Genomic DNA, 22,205 nt, shown 5'->3' with positions numbered 1-22,205 from the left:
GCGTTCACAAGCCGCCTTACCAGGCCGAAATCGCTGCCGGGCAGGGGCTCACCGGGCCACATCCGGACTATGAGGCCCTTCATGGCCAGTTTGGCTGCCTTGTGAAGCTCGACCAGTTGCTTCAATTGGTCGCTCAAGGGCATCGGATGTTCAGTCCCAGTATACTGAGACCAGAACAACTTCTCCGTCGAGCTCCCTCCCTTGGCCCGGTAGAACTCCGCGGCATCCGACACACTGCTAGGTAGATCTGCGAACGCTCCTGGAGAGCTTCAAATTCAGGTAAGTAAAAGGAAAGTTTCCTTCACATGCTTGCTTTGCATAAAGAATGCCTTACCCGCCGCTATCTTCCTGACCGCCTCAATTTCCTGGAGGGCCTTTTGGGCTTCAGCCTTGGCATTTTGTGCGTTCTCGAGGGCCTTCGCAAGCTCGGACCCTTGCGTCCTAGAGTCACGCTCCAAGGACTCATACTTCTTGACAAACTCCTGGAGCTCTTGCTGAACCTCGCCGACTTAGGCCTCTTGCTTCTCGTGCTCGGCGCGCTCCTTGGCCGCTTAGCCTTCGGCCTCGGACAGTGCCTTCTTCAGGGTCGCCACTTCGGTCGTGGCCCCTAGAAAAATTCATGATGATCTTGTGATCTAACAACCAGTTTCCTTTTTCTTTATCAATAAACAGACGAGGTATCACTTACCTTTGTTCTCTTCGAGCTGCCTCTTGGTAAGGCCGAGCTCTTCCTCGGACCGCTCAAGGTCCCGCTTCAGTGCGGAGACCTACGCCGTGTGAGCGGCAACGACCAGCAATGAAGCCTGCTTATTCACATAGACATATTCTGATTAGACTCCTGTGATTATTATTTGATCCTTTGTTCGTCCTTTCTTCCGAACACCAAACAGAGCATCAGGGGATACTGTCTATGCTGCAACATTTTCTCATAATTTGATTACTTACCTCAAAGCATGTTAGGAGGCTGGCACAGGCTTCAGTCAGTCCGCTTTTGGCGGACCGAACCTTCTTGACCACCGCACTCATGATAGTGCGGTGCTCTTCGTCAATGGAAGCGCTGCGAAGCGCTTCCAGCAAATTGTCCGATGCCTCTGGATGGACAGGGGCCATCGGCACAGACATCTTGTCTCTCTTAGACTTGCTGCCCCGGGCATTAGAGCCCATGGGAGTCTTGCCCCTCGTGCGCCCAGTGTCCGGAATGTCGCGTTGGGGCGCCTCCGGAACTGTCTCCCCTTGGTTCAGCACCCTCTGAGACAACACCTTGACGTCGTCCGTAGGGCAGGGGGAGGAGGCGGTCGGGAGTGAATCACTGTTCATCTCCGACGGGCCCAAAGACTCATCCAATGAGGATACGCCGATATGGGCTTTGGATGGGCTGCATGATCATGTTCGGCATGATAAGAAGCAATAAAATAAAACATACCAAGAACTACTATGGTATCCGGATACTTACGACTTCGCCAGGGGCTTATCCCTGGGTAACCACTCCTCATCGCTAAAAGAGGCCGCCGTGGAGCAGTCTGAAAGAAGAGTCCTTCCCTTCTTGGACCCTTCGGCCTCCCCTGACGGGGCGGCCTTCCTTTTCTTGTCTCCCCCGGCCAAGAGGGGAGAACTTTCCTCTTCCTCCTCCTCGTTTTCGTGGGAGGAGGACACCTCGTTGTTATCGGCCAATGAGTCCGATACGACCTTGCGCCGGAGACCTTTCCTGGTCCCCGCGGCCTTCTTCTTGGCCTTCTTCTCCGGCGCCTCATAGGGCGCCGGAACTAGCATCTCCATTAAGAGAGCCCCTGCTGGATCCTCGGGCAGTGGGGCCAGACAATCGATCCGCTCCACTGTCGCGACCCATTCTTGTTAAATGGTGTGGAGGCTTAGATCCACCACATGATTATACTGGGGAAAGAAACATCTTATGAGATATAAGGAGCTTACCGGATTGGCAGGGCACTTTGCACTGAGTCCGTGATCCTCGGTAAATGGAGGAGGCACCTCGGCGGACTTGAACAACACCCTCCAGATGTCCTGGTGTGTCGTGTCGAAGAGCTCTCGCAGCATCTGGTGCTTTGCCGGGTCGAACTCCCACATATTGAAGGCCCGTCTTTGACACGGGAGGATCTGGGGGAAGAGCATGACTTGGACCACGTTGACAAGCTTGATTTTCTTGCTTATCATGTTTTTAACATAGTTCCGGAGTCCAGTCAGCTCCACCGATGAACCCCAGGATAGGCCCTTCTCTTTTCATGAGGTGAGCCGCGTGGGGATGCCGGATCAAAATTCGGGGGCCGCCACCCAGTTGGTGTCACGTGGCTCGGTGATGTAGAACCACCCCGATTGCCACCCCTTCACGGTCTCCACATAGGAGCCTTCGAGCCAGGTGACGTTGGGCATTTTGCCCACCATGGCGCCTCCGCACTCCGTTTGCTGGCCGACCACCACCTTCGGTTTAACGTTGAAGGTCTTCAGCCATAGGCCAAAGTGGGGCTTGATGCGGAGGAAGGCCTCGCACACGACGATAAACGCTGATATGTTGAGGATGAAATTGGGGTCCAGATCATGGAAGTCCAGCCCGTAGTAGAACATGAGCCCACGGACAAATGGGTGGAGGGGAAATCCCAGCCCGCAGACGAAATGTGTAAGGAATACAACCCTTTCGTGGGGTTCGGGGGTAGGGATGATCTGCCCCGCGTCTGGGAGCAGCTGCGCGATATTTGCGGCCAGGTATCCGGCTTCCCGGAGCTTCATAATGTTCTCCTCCGTAACAGAGGATACCATCCACTTGCCTCCCGCTCCGGACATGTTTGGAGTGGTTTTGCGGAGGAAATGCGAACTTGGGCGCTGGAGCTCGAGTGCGCGAGAATGGATGGGCAGGGAAGAAGAAGGCATGGGTGAAAAGGAGGAGTCCTTGTCCCTTTATAAGGGCGGAAGAAACTATGCGCCTCCCCACCTGCCTGGTAAACTCGCTTATTCCCCAAGTGTCGTGATTGATGGCGCGGTTGGGTTACCCACACCCGTATTGATGAGAATCCCGTGATAGGGGGACACGATCTCTGCTTCGACAAGACGTGCCAAGAAAATCGCCTCGCAATATGTGAAGTAGCTGGTTGAGAAAAACGGTTCGAATAATGACCGGGCCATGGCGTGATGTCACATTATGAAAAGCTGTCAGCAGATTAGATTTGTGGAAATATTATACTCTCTACGGTGGTATGTGGAATTTGTTTTGCAGATCTGGACACGATCCTCGTGTTCAAAATCTTCTATGGAGTATTCAGAGAAGGAACCCGCCTTGCAATGCTAAAGACAATCTGCGCGTCGGACTCATCGTCATTGAAGCCTGGTTCAGGGGCTATTGAGGGAGTCCTGGATTAGGGGGTCCTCGGACAGCCGGACTGTTGGATTATGAAGATACAAGATTGAAGACTTTGTCCCGTGTCTGGGTGGGACTCTCTTTTGCGTGGAAGGCAAGCTTGGCAATTCGGATATGTAGATCTCCTCCCTTGTAACCGACTTTGTGTAACCCTAGCCCTCTCCGGTGTCTATATAAACCGGAGGGTTTAGTCCGTAGGATAACAACAGTCATAATCATAGGCTAGCTTCTAGGGTTTAGCCTCTACGATATCGTGGTAGATCAACTCTTGTAATACTCATATCATCAAGATCAATCAAGTAGGAAGTAGGTTATTACCTCCATCGAGAGGGCCCGAACCTGGGTAAACGTCGTGTCCCCTGCCCCCTGTTACCATCCGCCTTAGACACACAGTTCGGGACCCCCTACCCGAGATCCGCCGGTTTTGACACCGACAAGGGGGCGGTAGGAAAAATGATTGAATATAAAGGGATGCTAAGATTATCACTGGCTCACTGCATGAGCCGTTAAATATGGCATGCCATGTTTAATTTGTATTACAAACGGTGTACTTATGATAACCAGTCTGAAAGGATCGATATAGTTGACTAGAGGGGGGGGGGGGAATAGGCAAGTAACAATTTTTAGCTTTTCTTTACCAAATTAAACTTTGCATCAAAGTAGGTTGTCTAGATGTGCAACTAGGTGAGCAACCTATATGATGCAACAACAACAAGCACACAAGCAAGCAAGGGATACACCACAACATAAGTTTGCACAAGTAAAGGTAAGAGATAACCAAGAGTGGAGCCGGTGGATACGCGGGTGTGTTACCGAAGTTCCTTCCCTTTGAGAGAAAGTGCGTCTCCGTTGAAGCGGTGTGGAGGCACAATGCTCCCCAAGAAACCACTAGGGCCACCGTATTCTCCTCACGCCCTCACATAATGCGAGATGTCGTGATTCCACTATTGGTGCCCTTGGAGGCCGCGACCGAACCTTTACAAACAAGGTTGGGGCAATCTCCACAACTTAATTGGAGGCTCCCAACGACACCACGAAGCTTCACCGCAACGGAATATGGCTCCGTGATACGTCCATTTTGCATCATGCTTTTATATCAATATTTATTGCATTATGGGCTGTTATTACACATTATGTCACAATACTTATGTCTATTCTCTCTTATTTTACAAGGTTTACATAAAGAGGGAGAATGCCGGCAGCTGGGATTCTGGCTGGAAAAGGAGCAAATATTAGAGACCTATTCTGCACAGCTCCAAAAGTCCTGAAACTTCACGGATGATGTTTTCCAAATATATAAAAAACATTGAGCGCAAGAACTTCACCAGGGGGGGCCACACCCTGCCCACGAGGGTGGGGGGCGCGCCCTACCCCCTTGGGCGCGCCCCCTACCTCGTGGGCCCCCTGGTGGCCCTCCGGTGACCATATTCTGCTATATGGAATCTTTCGATGGGAAAAAAATCATAAGCCATCTTCTCGGACGAAACTCCGCCGCCACGAGGTGGAACCTTGGCGGAGCCAATCTAGGGTTCTGGCGGGGCTGTTCTGCCGGGGAAACTTCCCTCCTGGAGGGGGAAATCATCGCCATCGTCATCACCAACGCTCCTCTCATCGGGAGAGGGCAATTTCCATCAACATCTTCATCAGCACCATCTCATCTCAAAACCCTAGTTCATCTCTTGTATCCAATTCTTGTCTACAAGTTCGGGATTGGTGCTAGTAGGTTGCTAGTAGTGTTAATTACTCCTTGTAGTCGATGCTAGTTGGTTTAATTGGTGGAAAATCATATGTTCAGATCCTATATGCACATTAATACCCCTCTGATTATGAACATGTTTATGCTTTGTGAGTAGTTACTTTTGTTCCTGAGGACATGGGAGAAGTCTTGCTATTAGTAGTCATGTGAATTTGGTATTCGTTCGATATTTTGATGAGATGTATGTTGTCTCTCCTCTAGTGGTGTTATGTGAACGTCAACTACATGACAATTCACCATTATTTGGGCCTAGAGGAAGGCATTGGGAAGTAATAAGTAGATGATGGGTTGCTAAAGTGACAGAAGCTTAAACCCTAGTTTATGCGTTGCTTCGTAAGGGCCTATTTGGATCCATATGTTTCATGCTATGGTTAGGTTTACCTTAATACTTTTGTTGTATTTGCGGATGCTTGCAATAGAGGTTAATCATAAGTGGGATGCTTGTCCAAGTAAGGGTAGCACCCAAGCACCGGTCCACCCACATACCAAATTATCAAAGTACCGAACGCGAATCATATGAGCGTGATGAAAACTAGCTTGCCGATATTCCCATGTTTCCTCGGGAGCGCTTTACATCATATTAGAGTTTGTCCAGGCTTGTCCTTTGCTACAAAAAGGATTGGGCCACCTTGCTGCACTTTATTTACTTTTGTTACTTGTTGCTCGTTACAAATTATCCTATCACAAAACTATCGGTTACCACTTATTTCAGTACTTACAGAGAATACCTTGCTGGAAACCGCTTATCATTTCCTTCTGCTCCTCGTTGGGTTCGACACTCTTACTTATCGAAAGGACTATGATAGATCCCCTATACTTGTGGGTCATCAAGACTCTTTTCTGGCGCCGTTGCCGGGGAGTGAAGCGCCTTTGGTAGGTGGAATTTGGTAAGGAAATATTTATATAGTGTGCTGAAATTTACTATCACTTGTTATTATGGAAAGTAATCCTCTGAGGGGCTTGTTCGGGGTATCTTCACCCCGACCAGTAGAGCAAAGAGTTGCTCCTCAACCTACTGAACCTACTGAAAATGAAAATGCTTGCTTTGAAATTCCTTTGGGTGTGGTAGAAAAACTGCTAGCTAATCCTTTTTTAGGAGATGGAACAAAACATCCTGATGAGCATCTAATATATGTGGATGAAGTTTGTGGATTATTTAAGCTTGCAGGTGTACCCGGAGATGTTATTAAGAAGAAGGTCTTCCCTTTATCTTTGAGGAGAGATGCATCGACATGGTATAGGCTATGTGATGATATGGAGTCTTGGAACTACAAACGATTGAAATTGGAATTTCATCAAAAGTTTTATCCTATGCATCTTGTTCATCATGATCGCAATTATATATATAATTTTTGGCCTCGCGAAGGAGAAAGCATCGCTCAAGCTTGGGGCAGGCTTAAATCAATGTTATATTCATGCCCCAATCATGAGCTCTCAAGAGAAATGATTATTCAAAAATTTTATGCTCGACTTTCTGGTAACAATCGCACCATGCTTGATACTTCTTGTGCTGGCTCTTTTATGATGAAGACTATTGAATTCAAATGGGATTTATTGGAAAGAATTAAACGCAACTCCGAAGATTGGGACCTTGACAATGGTAAGGAGTCAGGTATGACACCTAGTTTTGATTGTGTTAAATCTTTTATGGATACCGACATTTTTCGTAAATTTAGCACTAAATATGGACTTGACTCTGAGATAGTAGCTTCTTTCTGTGAATCTTTTGCTGCTTATGTTGATCTCCCCAAGGAGAAGTGGTTTAAATATCATCCTCCCATAGAAGTAAAAGTAGCTGCACCTATTAAAGTTGAAGAAAAGACTATCACTTACAATGATCCTATTGTTCCTACTTCTTATGTTGAGAAACCACCTTTCCCTGTTAGGATAAAGGATCATGCTAAAGCTTCAACTGTGGTTCGTAAAAGCAATATTAAAACATATACACCTCCTGAGCAAGTTAAAGTTGAACCTAATATTGCTATTGTTAAAGATCTCTTGTCTGATAATATAGATGGACATGTTATTTATTTCTGTAATGAAACTGCTAGAATTGCTAAACCCCGTGATACAGATAAACCTAGACCTGTGGTAGGCATGCCTGTTATTTCTGTTAAAATAGGAGATCATTGCTATCATGGCTTATGTGATATGGGTTCTAGTGCTAGTGCAATACCTATTGACTTATACAAAGAAATTATGCATGACATTGCACCTATTGAGTTAGAATAAATTGATGTCACAATTAAACTTGCTAATAGAGATACTATTACACCAATGGGAATTGTTAGAGATGTTGAAGTCTTATGTGGGAAAACTAAATATCCTGCTGATTTTCTTGTTCTTGGTTCCCCACAAGATAGTTTTTGTCCCATTATATTTGGTAGACCCTTCTTAAATACTGTTAATGCTACCATAGATTGCAAAAGGGATGTCGTTACTGTCGGTTTAGATGGTATGACTCATGAATTTAATTTTTCTAAATTTAGTAGACAACACCGTGAAGAAGAATTACCTAGTAAGGATGAAATTATTGGTCTTGCTTCTATTGCCGTACCTCCTAGTGATCCTTTAGAACAATATTTGCTAGACCATGAAAATGATATGTTTATGAATGAAAGAAGGGAATTAGATGAGGTATTCTTTAAACAGGAACCTATTCTGAAAAACAATTTACCCGTTGAAATCCTAGGTGATCCTCCTCCACCCAAGGGTGATCCTGTGTTTGAGCTTAAACCGTTACCTGATACTCTTAATATGCCTATCTTGATGAGAAAAAGATATATCCTGTTATTATTAGTGCTAACCTTTCAGAACATGAAGAAGAGAGATTATTAAAAATTCTGAAGAAGCACCGCGCTGCTATTGGGTATACTCTTGATGATCTTAAGGGCATTAGTCCCACTCTATGTCAACATAAAATTAATTTGGAAGAAGATGCTAAACCAGTTCGTGATCATCAACGCCATCTGAATCCTAAAATGAAAGAAGTGGTAAGAAAGGAGATACTAAAGCTCCTTGAGGCAGGTATAATTTATCCCGTTGCTGATAGTAAGTGGGTAAGTCCTATCCATTGTGTCCCTAAGAAGGAAGGAATTACTGTTGTTCCTAATGATAAAGATGAATTGATCCCTCAAAGAATTATTACTGGTTATAGGATAGTAATTGATTTCCGCAAATTAAATAAGGCTACTAAAAAAGATCATTACCCCTTACCTTTTATCGATCAAATGCTAGAAAGATTATCCAAACATACACATTTTTGCTTTCTAGATGGTTATTCTGGTTTCTCTCAGACACCTGTGTCAGCCAAAGATCAATTAAAGACTACTTTTACATGCCCTTTTGGTACTTTTGCTTATAGACGTATGCCTTTTGGTTTATGTAATGCACCTGCTACCTTTCAAAGATGCATGATGACTATATTCTCTGACTTTTGTGAAAAGATCTGTGAGGTTTTCATGGACGACTTTTCCGTCTATGGATCTTCTTTTGATGATTGCTTGAGCAACCTTGATCGAGTTTTGCAGAGATGTGAAGAAACTAATCTTGTCTTGAATTGGGAAAAGTGCCACTTTATGGTTAATGAAGGTATTGTCTTGGGGCATAAAGTTTCTGAAAGAGGTATTGAAGTTGATAAAGCCAAGGTTGATGCTATTGAAAAGATGCCATGTCCCAAGGACATCAAAGGTATAAGAAGTTTCCTTGGTCATGCCGGTTTTTATAGGAGGTTCATTAAGGACTTCTCAAAAATCTCTCGGCCTCTGACTAATTTATTACAAAAATATATACCATTTGTCTTTGATGATGATTGTGTAGAAGCATTTGAAATACTTAAGAAAGCATTGATCTCTGCACCTATTGTTCAGCCACCTGATTGGAATTTACCCTTTGAAATTACGTGTGATGCTAGTGATTATGCTGTAGGTGCTATTCTAGGACAAAGAGTTGATAAGAAACTGAATGTTATCCAATATGCTAGTAAAACTCTAGACAATGCTCAAAGAAATTATGCTACTACTGAAAAAGAATTCTTAGCAGTTGTATTTGCTTGTGATAAGTTTAGACCTTATATTGTTGATTCTAAAGTAACTATTCACACTAATCATGCTGCTAGTATTAAATATCTTATGGAGAAGAAAGATGCTAAACCTAGACTTATTAGATGGGTTCTCTTGCTATAGGAATTTGATTTACATATTGTTGATAGAAAAGGAGCTGAGAACCCCGTTGCAGACAACTTTTCTAGGTTAGAAAATGTGCTTGATGACCCACTGCCTATTGCTGATAGCTTTTATGATGAGCAATTAAATGTCATAAATACTTCTCATACTGCTCCATGGTATGATGATTATGCTAATTACATTGTTGCTAAGTTTATACCACCTAGTTTCACATACCAGCAAAAGAAAAAGTTCTTCTATGATTTGAGGCATTACTTTTGGGATGACCCACATCTTTACAAAGAAGGAGTAGATGGTGTTATTAGACGTTGTGTACCTGGGCATGAACAGGAACAGATCCTACGAAAGTGTCACTCCGAAGCTTATGGAGGACACCATGCTGGAGATAGAACTGCACATAAGGTACTGCAATTTGGTTTTTTTGGCCTACTCTCTTCAAAGATGCCCGTAAGTTTGTCTTATCTTATGATGAATGTCAAAGAATTGGTAATATTAGTAGACGTCAAGAAATGCCTATGAATTATTCACTTGTTATTGAACCATTTGATGTTTGGGGCTTTGACTATATGGGACCTTTTCCTTCCTCTAATAGTTATACACATATTTTAGTTGTTGTTGATTACGTTACTAAGTGGGAAGAAGCTATTCCAACTAGTAGTGCTGATCATAACACTTCTATTAAAATGCTTAAAGAAGTTATCTTTCCAAGGTTTGGAGTCCCTAGATATTTAATGACTGATGGTGGTTCACATTTTATTCATGGTGCTTTCCGTAAAATGCTTGCTAAATATGATGTTAATCATATAATTGCATCTCCTTATCACCCTCAGTCTAGTGGTCAAGTAGAATTGAGTAATAGAGAACTCAAATTAGTTTTGCAAAAGACTGTTAATAGGTCCAGAAAGAATTGGTCCAAGAAACTTGATGATGCATTATGGGCCTATAGAACTGCATATAAAAATCCTATGGGTATGTCTCCGTATAAAATGGTCTATGGAAAAGCATGTCACTTACCTCTCGAACTAGAACACAAGGCTTATTGGGCTATTAAAGAACTTAATTATGATTTTAAACTTGCCGGTGAGAAGAGGTTATTTGATATTAGCTCACTTGATGAATGGAGAACCCAGGCCTACGAAAATGCCAAGTTATTTAAAGAAAAAGTTAAAAGATGGCATGACAAAAGGATACAAAAGCATGAGTTTAATGTAGGTGATTATGTACTGCTATACAACTCTCGTTTAAGATTTTTTGCAGGAAAACTTCTCTCCAAATGGGAAGGTCCTTACGTTATCGAGGAGGTCTACCGTTCCGATGCCATAAAAATCAACAACTTTGAAGGCACAAATCCAAAGGTGGTGAACGGTCAAAGAATCAAATACTATATCTCAGGTAATCCCATAAATGTTGAAACCAATGTTATTGAAACTGTAACCCCAGAGGAATACATAAAGGACACTTTCTGGAACGTTTCAGACTCTGAAAAGGAATAGGTATGTGGTACGGTAAGTAAACCGACTCCAAAACAGTTTTTAAGGCAATATTTCTCCGTTTTGGAATATTTAGAAAAATAGAAAAATAAGCAGCAGTCCGGAAAGGACACGAGGGCTCCACGAGGGTGGAGGTCGCGCCCTACCCCCCTAGGCGCGCCCCCTACCTCGTGGGCACCTTGTGTGCTCTTCGGACTCCGTTTTCTTACAGGACACATATTTTTGTCGGTAAAAATTCATTATATAACCTCCCGGGGGATTTGACTCCCGTATCACGCAAAAATCTCCTGTCTTTGTTTCGAGCTGTTTTTCTGACAGATCTAGATTATCATGACGTCTCCAAGTGCTCCCAAGGACAAGTTCTTCGAGAAGGTCATCAACCCTTACCTCGCGGAGGTGCAGCGACACCCTCAAACCATTGAGATGCGTGATGGGTTGCTGCACATCCGTGATGCTGAGGGACCGAAGGGGAACGGAAGCGTGGAGACGAGGCTCGAAGCAATGGAGCAACAAGTTTTCAAGTGTTAGGGGATGGTGGAGCGTGGACTCAACTCCAACTACATGATGATCGCAGAGTTCACCAACAAACACAAGCTGGATGCCGACAATATCGGGGAGACCATCTTCAAGCTTCACGAGAAAATCGAGCACCTTCAAGCTCAGATCTATGACCTGCAAAATCAAAACTGTGAGTATGAATATAGATTCAAAAGGATGAGTTTGGCTGCAGATTTGAGGATCCCGGAGACTCGGTCATCCTTCTATGATGGTGAGCCTATGCCTTGGAAGAAGGACGACAAGCCTACGCCATCAACAAAATCACCATTGTCTCCTCTAACAAAGAAGAATTGAGTATCTGGTATGGGCACTCCACTTGGCAACTGCCAAGCTTGGGGGAGTGCCCCGGTATCGTATCACCATCACTTTTATCTTTACCGTTTTTTCTTAGTTCGATCCTTTTGGTAATATCTTGATCTAGTAGAATAAAAGTTCTTAGTATGATCTAGTTGTGAGTTTTGCTTTATTATCCTTTTATGTAATCGAGTCCGTGAGCTATATAATAAAGATTAGTGTTGAGTCAAGGGCTTGATTATTTTTGCCATGATCCTAAGTGAATAAAGGAAAAGAAAAAGAAATAAAAAGAAACAAAGAGATCATGTGACCCTTATGGAGAGTAATGAGCTCACATAGAAAGAGTATGATGAATAAAAGTTATTGAGGGTTGACAAACATAGTTTTGGTCATCGTTGCAATTAACAGGAAGTAATAAAGAAAGAGAGGTCTTCACATATAAATATACTATCTTGAACATCTTTTTATGATTGTGAGCACTCATTAAAATATGACATGCTAAAGAGTTGACATTGGACAAGGAAGACAACATAATGGGTTATGTTTTCTTACATCTGAGATAAATTATATTGTCTTAGATTCTCCAACACGTTGAGCTTGCCTTTCTCCCTCATGCTAGCCAAATTCATTGCACCAAGTAGAGATACTACTTGTGCTTCCAAATACCCTTAAACTAGTTTTGCCATGAGAGTCCATCATACCTACCTATGGGTTGAGTAAGACCCATCAAGTAAGTTGTCATCGGTGCAAGAAATAAAAATTGCTCTCTAAATATGTATGATTGATTGGTGTGATAGAAATAAGCTTTATACAATCGTGTGATATGGAAGTAATAAAAGCGACAGACTGCATAATAAAGGTCCATATCACAAGTGGCAATATAAAGTGACGTTCTTTCGCATTAGGATTTTGTGCATCCAACCATAAAAAGCGCATGACAACCTCGGCTTCCCTCTGCGAAGGGCCTATCCTTTACTTTTATCTCCTATATTGCAAAAGAGTCACGGTGATCTTCACCCTTCCTTTTTACATTTTATCCTTTGGCAAGCACAATATGTTGGAAAGATCTTGGTATATATGGCTAATTGGATGTGAGTTTTCATGAACTATTACTGTTGACATTACTCTTGAGGTAAAACGTTGGGAGGCAAAAACTATAAGCCCCTATCTCTCTCTGTGTCCGATTAAAACTCCATACCCATAAGTATTGCGTGAGTGTAAGAAATTGTGAAAGACTATATGATAGTTGAGTATGTGGACTTGCTGAAAAGCTCTTATACATTGACTCTTTTCTATGTTATGATAAATTGCAATTGCTTCAATAACTGAGATTATAGTTTGTTAGTTTTCAATGAAGTTTACGATTCATACTTGATATTGTGACTGAATTATTACTCTAGCATAAGATATCATATGACAAGAATTATATAAGTTGCTGCTCTAAGAATGATCATGATGCCCTCATGTCCATATTTTATTTTTATCGACGCCTTCATCTCTAAACATATGGACATATTTTTCGATTTCGGCTTTTCGCTTGTGGACAAGCGAGGTCTAAGCTTGGGGGAGTTGATACGTCCATTTTGCATCATGCTTTTATATCAATATTTATTGCATTATGGGCTGTTATTACACATTATGTCACAATACTTATGCCTATTCTCTCTTATTTTACAAGGTTTACATAAAGAGGGAGAATGTCGGCAGCTGGGATTCTGGCTGGAAAAGGAGCACTCCGCGGTGACCTCAATCGTCTAGGGTGCTGAAACACCCAAGAGTAACAAGATCCACAAGGGATTAGTGGGGGGAATCAAATTTCTCTTGGTGGAAGTGCAGATCGCGGCCTTCTCAACCAATCCCTAGAAAATCAACAAGTTTGATTGGCTAGGGAGAGAGATCGGGCGAAAATGGAGCTTGGGGAGGGAAGAGATGGTCAACTTGGGGAAGAAGACCCCTCTTATATAGTGGGAGGAAAGATCCAGCCGTTACCCACTCACTCAGCCCACGACATGCGGTACTAGCGCACATACACACGGTACTACCGCAAGGGCATGCGGTACTACCGCTCGCGCGACAGGGGCCAGGCGAGGCCCTGTTGCGAATAGCAACGAGTGGTAGAACCGATGGAGTGGTACTACCATGCGCCCTTGCGGTACTACCGCAAGGCAGGGTTCAATCTGGGCTGGGAAGGCATGGACTAATAAAATTATATCCATGGCTACTTCCGCCGAGTTCCAGTCTGTGCGAAAATCTGGCACGGTACTACAGTTCACAGGGAGCGGTACTACCGCGTAGGGTGCGGAAGTAAAAAATTACTTCCGCCCCTACTTCCGTGCATGCCAGCGTACTGGGCTGGAGGCCACAGTACTACCGCTTGCTAGGAGCGGTACTACCGCACGACGCGGTACTACCGCGGGCCCAACACGGTACTACCGGGGACCGCTGCGGTACTACTGCTCCTTCGAGCAGTACTACCACACGCCACGGAGTAGTAGCACTTGAAGGCCTTCATCTTCGCAAAGATAAGGGAAAACGACCGGTGCTCCAATGAAGCGAAGGAAAGGTGGTGCAAAGGAACATATGTGTACGTGTTGATTCCATCCTAACCTTTCCGAAGCGGACCCCCTCTTAATAATACGACTTTCCTACGACTCAAATCCACCGAAAAGAAACGTAGAGAAACGCCGTCTTCGATAGGCTCCGAGGGGCACCGAATCGTCTTGTGCCTAGACATGAGATATCTGAAATGCTCAATGCACACGATTAGTCCGCAAATGCATTGTCATCAATCACCAAAACCACTTAGGGAGAAATATGCCCTTACACAATCATTGTTGTTAATGTATCGATTTTAGATTTTGGAACTGGCGCAAACATGTTATCACAGACTGACCAAAAAATGGCATGTCAATGATATCTACCCAGCCAGTCCTCAAAAGCATCATCACTGGCGCCAGTTAGTGTTAATGCATATCACTGTCGCATGGCTTGTGACAAGTTAGTGACGAGGGGTCAGTAATATGTCGATCTGTGGTAGTGGTAGTCGCTTATTCGCCCCCTCTCTAGTCGACATCTTCGATCGTTCACTATTGCAATGGTACTATGACTAGCCTCGGTGGACTGGATGAAATGCCGATACCACCACCAGAGCCAATAGAGGTGTTGGTTTTGATGACAACAGAAAAAGGGTTTGTGTGTGTGTGTGTGTGTGTGTGTGTGTGTGGTGGCGCACATAGTTTCCACCATGGAGTGAATCTTTGCCGCTTGGGCTATAGAACATGACTCAGATTTTCCTAGACCATCATTTAATCTTATTGAATATAGAACTTTTTTCTTGCTCCTTGTTTAATGAATGGAAGAAATTTCAAAGCAAATATTGATAATTGCATGAGCAAAGCCAACATAGTTGCACATGAGCTCACTACTCATACCACAATATCCGCTTTGTGCATTTGGGTGGACATTCCTCCCAACATTTTTGTACCTCTTTTGGTGGATGCACTAGCCCTTATTTAAAATAATAAAGTTAATTTACCCGAGTTCTAGAAAATAAAAGGTAAGAGTATTGATTTCCGGAAGATGGCACTAAATCAATAGTTTTTTGGAGAGAATAAAATGGATTTGAATAGGTTATTTTATCTTTTGATGATATAAAGGATTTAGCTTGACCGTGATTGGCGATAGGTCTGCCAACCAATATAGCTAATAAGCTTAATTAAATGAACAAAATGAATAAGTAGTAAACAACCGTCGATCGATGTAGGCGAGTCTCAATCACGCTTTGTCGTCCGTGTCCCCCTTTTTTTGCACGTGTGTGGGTCCACTTTACAATTTTATCTCTTTCTCGATTGTTCTATATCACATTTATATTGTTCTCCCTCTCACCTCTAGCCCATAAAGAGCTCAGAAATGCCACACCTACAGGCTTGACTAGCTACAAATCTACTTCCTTAATTTTCTTCCCACATTGCAACCCAATCCTCCCGTGATCACAACCGACCCACCTTTGCTTTCGATATGTAGCGTGACTCATAAAGAGCTAGTCGATGTCAATTGTCCTGTCACCTTCTGCCTTTCTCTAAGGTGTAGTTGCTGGTGCGACACTCCTTTCATGTTGCCATGGCCCTTCCCACTACTTGTGATGCACGGAAACAAGCCCGATGCATGCATGCAAAGTAAGGTGGGTTGTCGCCTTTTCAGTTTGTAGGATAGCTAATCGCTCATGCCGAGCGGTAGGGTACGATGCCAGCTTCTTTAGTTTGTAAGATAGCTAATCGCTCATGCCAAGCGGTGCGGTAGGCTGCCGACTGGAGCTGGTGAAATCTAAGCCTAAACTTGTTGAAAATGCGTCGATGAAGAAAGAGGTAAAGTGATATCCTATGTTCAATTGAACCCCAATCTTGTCTGATTTGTTTTAATAAATATGAGTTGAGAAGCTTTGTGTCTGCGGTCAATTTAGAGGATTAATTTTTTGCGGGGTCAATCATGGTCGAAAGCTTACACAACTTTTTTTGTTCAATGAAGTTTTCTTGAATATGTTCTTGGGCATGCGTCTTTTCTCTTTCTTTCTCGTGATTTTCACGATTTCGTGTTGTAATTTGACATTTGTTTAATGGTATGCAAAATTTCTCTAAAAAGAAATGTTTTTGTTTTGTTTTGTTTTGGAATCGCATGCTCTTCTAGTTGCACATGAGTTGGAAGTTGTTGGTTCTTGTTGGGCTGGCAACTCCAATGCTAGTGGGATCGGTTGGAAGTTAATTAAATTATGTCGAAGCAACAGTTAATGCTCTGTTTTCTAATTTCTTCTTAGTCAGTATGGCCAGTATTGGAGTAAACTTGTAGGAGAAGGGAGAGTACCCACACACCCCATGAACAGAAAATACGAAAACATTAGGAAAAACTTCCAAAATTCTGGAATTTTGTGGCATGAAACATGATAGCAAAATATCATCGACAAATAATATCCAAGGAGCCCTCACAAAAAAAATAAAACAATCAGTCCTCAAAGTTTTGTGCAATGGTTTTATTTTTTTTGTTGAGAGCTTCTCAAATGTTATTTGTGGACGAAATTTTACAAAAACCTAAAACATTTTATCATCTTTCCATGCCACAAAGTCTCAGAATTTTTGGATGTTTCTTTTAATTTACTGTTTATCCGGGTGTAGTACACCTCTGAGTTGCCACACCTTTCCGGGTGTACCCACACACCCCATTAACAGTGGATTCGAAGCAACAAAATCCAAAAATTCTGAAAGGGTGGCACATCTCACTGTGGGCCTGGAAAGGAATGCACGTGTCGGACGGGAACGAGACTAACCAATGAAAGGAAATTAATTAAGGTAAATTACCGACCATGACACTATGACTGATTATCGTTTGAAGTGTACTAATTGATCGCTTCAGATTTGACAAATAAATAAATAAAAGATTTGACAAATAAATAAGCAAATAATAAAAAAGATTTGACAAAGAAATAAAATATTACATTACAATGGAAATATTTGTTCCATTAATTCGATATATCTGTGATATGTATCTCCAATTTATGAACATGCACATATACGCAAGATATAAACCGATTGATCCTGTTGAGAATCCCCGCAGGCAATCAGCTGATCATACATTTATATCTGTGAGCTCGAAGCGCGCGCGGCGCCTTTCGATCGATCCATCGCCACACCTCACTGCTATTGCTCGGCGTCTTCTCGCCACCAGAATCACTGCATTACAAGAAATGCGGGCGCCGTTCTGCCTCCTCCTCGTCGTCGGTGTGCTCCTGCTGCTCCGGTGGCCGGCGTCGAGCCTCGCTTCGGTGCAGGTGGCCCGGACCATCACCGTGGACCAGCGCGGAGGAGGGGACTACACGACGGTGCAGTCGGCGCTGGACGCCGTGCCGGACGGCAACAGCCAGTGGGTCAAGATCTACGTCAAGCAAGGGAGCTACAGGTTCGTGCAAGTACTAGTGTAGCACTGCTAATACTAATATCGTTTATTGTGCGCATTTGCTAAATCACAGGCAACCGAAAATCAATTTTGGTCAGTCAATTCACGCTGAGAAGCAGCGCAGCCCCGTGTCCGAGACGGGGGCGCCGCGACCGGCTGCGGCATCGTCGGCGATGGCACGCCAGAGACGAGGCAGTCTGCCGCGAGTAGAGGCGTTAGGATGTTAGTCTTGCTTTTTGTTTTTTGATCTTATATTAGTCTTGGGTTGGAGGGCGGATGTGGAGGGAGGAAGAAAAAGAAATATTGCGTGGGCTAGAGAGATGAAGAAGATAAGCAATGCACGGCCGGAGAGTCGACTTAATTGAAACCCATTTTGTTTTGTTTTCGGTTGCTTGATGATTAGGCCGTCTTATTTGTGTGATGAAGTGTTTGGAGGATAGACGATACTCATCGTACAATTTTTTTGGTTGGTTGCCAAGTTTCAGGCAATGCCAAATGCTCCATGATCATTCTAGTTTATTTGATAGGTGGTGTTTCCCTGCCAAAACCAAACATATACCAAGTTTTCTCAATCCTATGCCAAAATTATAAGAAAATTGACATATCACGTGATTTCCTACAATATATGTATTTACTAGCATTGTTCATGTTTACAAGGTTTATAAATCTTCTCTTAAATAGCACTTGTTTAATTTCACCAAGTTTATACAACAAAATATAACACTTACAATACTCAGTATATAATTCATGGACATGTATTCACTAATATATCTTGTCGTATTGATTTTGTTTCATAGTTATTGATATTTGTTTCTATAAGTTTGATTAAAAAGTTATAGTTTTTATATTTTGTTAAATTAAAGATATTTGTCTTAAGAGAGAACCAATTGGCCATATAAACCCGAGCGGATATGAATTCAATGGAAGATCTCTTTTTAGTAAGTAAATTCTATGGCCTAATTAATTAGTATATCAATGCATGGCCTAATTAATTACTTCCCACGTCAAGATTTATTAGACTAGCCACAATGGAGAGTAACATACATTAGTAACATACACGTATTCCTAGACTATATTACTACCTTCATAGTGGGTAGTAACATAAGTGTGGTAACATGCATAGCTTCATTTATTAGGTTACAGTAACTAGCTAAGTTACTACTACTACCTCTCTCCTCATTAACTCACTGCCACATAAGCAAATTTGCTGAGTTGGACTCGATGTTACTGCTGAAGTTACTCCCACTGTGGCTAGTCTTAGGCCCTTCGTATTTACTGTTAAATTTTGACCATAAAGTTAACTAATACAATAAAAACTATTTGCCATAAAAAATTATATTATGGGAGTCCTCTTTTCAAATACAATGTAGCAAATAAATTACATATTGTTAGTTATATAATGATCGAGTTTGACTCAAAATATGAATGGGTTAAGTAATATATCAGTCGAGGCTTCAACATCTTTAACGCTTAGGGCACTGCCAGTGCATCATATCTTATGCTATATTAGACCCAATACGTGCTTATATATACCTTTTCCTATAGCTTGTACTCTACTTAACGTTGTATCTAAAAGTGTTTTTTTATTTTAATGTGTTTATTTGTCTTGGTTCCAGTGCTAACAGTTATATTTCGGTTAAGAAACACTAGTGGATCTCACGTTAGATTTTTGATACCTACCCACGTTTGTGCGTCCATGCAGAGAGAAGGTGATAATCCCAAGTGAGAAGGGCTTCATCTTGCTCGAAGGTGACGGCTCCTCGTCAACGGACATCAACTTCGACTCACATGTTGACGGCGCCGACGCGCCCGGCATCGCCCCTATCACGGGCCGCCTGCGTGGCAACCTCGCGGAAATCTCGCAGACGTACAACAGCTCCACCTTCACAGTCCATTCCGACAACTTCGTCGCCCGCAACATCACCTTCAAGGTAATAAGCACTTGCAGCGCACATGGTGCTACTTTAGCGTTACACGCAATGCAAGTAGTACTAGTACACATGATTTTTTTGTCTCAGTGTGGCCAGATCTCAGTCAATTGAAATTTAATTAAGTCTTAGTTAAATAGCATATCATATAAGAGAGAGAAAGAAAAAACTGATTTTTTTGCACAAATCTCAAATATAAAACTTAGGAATATAATATCGACTGAGACTTCATTAGGACTCGGTCGACTCAGACTTAGCAAGACTGTTCTCTTAACGTGCGCCATCATGCAACGCAGAACACGTACACCGGCAACAATCCGGCGGTTGCGTTCCTCATGGACGGCGACAAGGGCGCGTTCTACGACTGCGCCTTCCACGGGTACCAGGACACGCTCTCCGACCTCGCTGGCCGGCACTACTTCCGCCGCTGCCTCGTCGAGGGCGCTGTGGACTTCATCTTCGGCTACGGGAGGTCCATCTACCAGGACTGCACCCTCGTGTCCAATATGGCGGCGTCGTCCCAGCAGCCCGGGTGGGTGACGGCGCACGGCCGGGCCGCCGACAAGAGCGCCGCGTTCGTGTTCAAGGGCGGTTCCATCACCGGCTCCGGGCGGCAGTACCTCGGCCGCGCGTGGAACGAGCAGGCCACCGTCGTGTTCTACCAGGTGAACATGGCCAGCATCGTCGTCCCGCAGGGGTGGGCTAAGTGGACCTCCACCCAACATGTGTAAGTTACAGCTCCTGGTTTGGCGGTGCGCATACTCTGTGCTGTTTTGGCTGACGTTTTTGTATGCTTACGTTACGCACGGTGTCTTTCTTTGGCAGGTCACAAGTGACGTTTGCGGAGGTCGGATGCAGTGGCCCGGGTTCCGCCACCGGAGGAAGAGTGCCATGGGAGAAGCACATGGACAATGCGGAGGTGCAGAGATTCGTGGACATCGGGTTCATCGACGACGGTTGGCTATCTAATCAACCCTAGTTGTGGCTCGCCAAAAAAACCCCTTAGTTGTGGCGGGATAGCTAGCAGCGAAATACATTCAGATGTATATTCAAGGTTCATGATCTAATGTAGTGGGGAAGAAGGGCTTAGGATTGACCAACAAGGCAAAGAAATTGGGAATTTCGTAGGAATTTTAGATAATTTCAATCCTTATTAAGAAGTTCATATGTATGGGCCTCTTTGATTTACACGAAGTATTTTGGAGAATCTTACTCCTAACCAATTATTTCCCTATATATACTGCTTGATTGATTCAGGGTATCAATAATCATCGTAAATTATGGACTTTGCATGCATTTTAAGGGATGTTTTTCCTATTGATGTCTCCAGTCTCATGAATACATATTTCTTTGTGTCAACTCCAAGCCGACCATAATAATATGACCTTGATAAGTGCCACACGTGTGGTAGGAAGCAATTCCGCCCTGCCGTTTTTTAATGACAACTTTACTTATCCGTGGATGTCAACTTTAGTTGTGAAGCATGACAACTTTCTGTTTGGATAGCAAGTTTTAGTTTAGTTTAGTTTTGTTCTTTTGATGTCAATTTTAGCTGTAAAAATGTCAGGGCGGTGTTACTTCATGCCACACATGTGACACTTATCATTTGGGTAATAATATTGTTGTGAAAAAGTGTTTACCAAATATAACATCCGGCCCGTGGTTTACCTGCTTAAATAAATTTAAAAAATTTATTTGTTGAACACTTATTTGGTAAGCACTTGTTAGCTTATCACAGAAAACTAAATTATTTGACAAATCGATAAAAGGTAGGATAATTAGAGCATCTCCGGCCGTTGTGCCCCCAAGACGCGCCGAAAATCGCCTTTTGGGGGCGAGCCGACGGTTTTTTCGGCATGGGGGCGAGTACATCCCCAGCCGTCGGCCCCCAGACGTCCCCACAGTTCGGCCAAATTTCAACAAATACGACATATTTCGGCGAAATTTAGACGTTTTTTACACGAATAAAATGCACGGAAAAAAACCCTAAACTACGGGCCGAAGTAGGCGCTGGGCAGGGTGTAGTCGTCGCCGACGTCGTCCTCCTGCTTCTCCTCCTTGACACGGCCGGCGCCGCTGCTCGACCCCTCGCCCCGGCGCGCTGCTTCACGACGGCGGCGTTCGGCGATCTCCTCCAGGGCGAGGCGCTGGCAGTCCAGCTCCATGCGCGCGTAGTCCTCGCGCGCCCACTGCAAGGCGGCCTCTTCTTGGTCGGCCTCCTCGGCGAGCCCCGGCTCCGGCTTCACCGTCGCCAGCCCTGGCTCCCTCTTCGGCTTGACCAGGCGAGGAGTGGCTGAGGAGGAGGAGCCACGGTCGCCGTCGTTGATGACGAGGCCGGCGCCGCGGGTGCACCTACCGAGCGGCGTCTCGGACGGCTCTGGCTTGACGCTGACAAACGCCGGCGCGCCGGAGGAGTGAGAGGAGGATCGGGAGGAGGAGGAGGAAGAGGAGGATGACCATCCTATCATCCTCCTCGGCAGCCACGCGCCGCCGCTTCGAGTGGTCGGGTACTCGAACGGCGGGTCATTGCCGCCCTCGAAGTGCGCGAGGACGCCGTTTAGCGTGCGGCCCGGGACGCCGCACCACAGGTGGCGGCCCTCGCTGTTGTTGCGGCCGCGCGACGCTGGCGTGTTGTTGGTAGAGGCGAGCCGCACCTCCTGCCGGCGTTCGAAGTACGCCGCCCACGTC

At 44.2% G+C, this 22,205-nt stretch overlaps 1 protein-coding gene across 4 annotated transcripts; it reads left to right on the top strand.

The window, feature by feature from the left end:
* The first annotated feature begins 15,593 nt into the window (after positions 1–15,593).
* Positions 15,594–20,743, top strand: LOC125535919 (probable pectinesterase 66). Of its 4 annotated transcripts, none has more exons than XM_048698988.1 (6): positions 15,596–16,010; positions 16,866–16,985; positions 17,251–17,592; positions 19,292–19,520; positions 19,814–20,244; positions 20,343–20,743. In XM_048698988.1, the coding sequence occupies exons 3-6, from the start codon at positions 17,381–17,383 to the stop codon at positions 20,494–20,496; spliced, it is 1,026 nt and encodes a 341-aa protein (XP_048554945.1). In that variant the 5' UTR covers positions 15,596–16,010; positions 16,866–16,985; positions 17,251–17,380; the 3' UTR covers positions 20,497–20,743. The 4 variants fall into 4 exon arrangements, with proteins under 4 accessions (XP_048554941.1, XP_048554945.1, XP_048554943.1 ...); XM_048698986.1 differs by having other exon boundaries at positions 16,812–16,985; XM_048698984.1 differs by lacking the exon at positions 16,866–16,985 and having other exon boundaries at positions 15,594–15,826.
* Positions 20,744–22,205: the final 1,462 nt, after the last annotated feature.

This window comes from Triticum urartu, chromosome 2 (assembly GCF_003073215.2).
Source record: "Triticum urartu cultivar G1812 chromosome 2, Tu2.1, whole genome shotgun sequence".
Taxonomy (NCBI): Eukaryota; Viridiplantae; Streptophyta; class Magnoliopsida; order Poales; family Poaceae; genus Triticum; species Triticum urartu.
The sequence above is the reverse complement of the archived record's forward strand: the minus strand, read 5'-3'. Positions and strand labels throughout refer to the sequence as shown.

Bases quoted from the DNA above. Each gene is read 5' to 3' on its own strand.
- LOC125535919 (XM_048698984.1), top strand. From the start codon at position 15,807: ATGCATGCATGCAAAGTAAG. The intron at 17,593-19,291 runs GTTCGTGCAAGT...GCGTCCATGCAG, and splicing joins GTCAAGCAAGGGAGCTACAG to AGAGAAGGTGATAATCCCAA. The intron at 20,245-20,342 runs GTAAGTTACAGC...TTTCTTTGGCAG, and splicing joins TGGACCTCCACCCAACATGT to GTCACAAGTGACGTTTGCGG.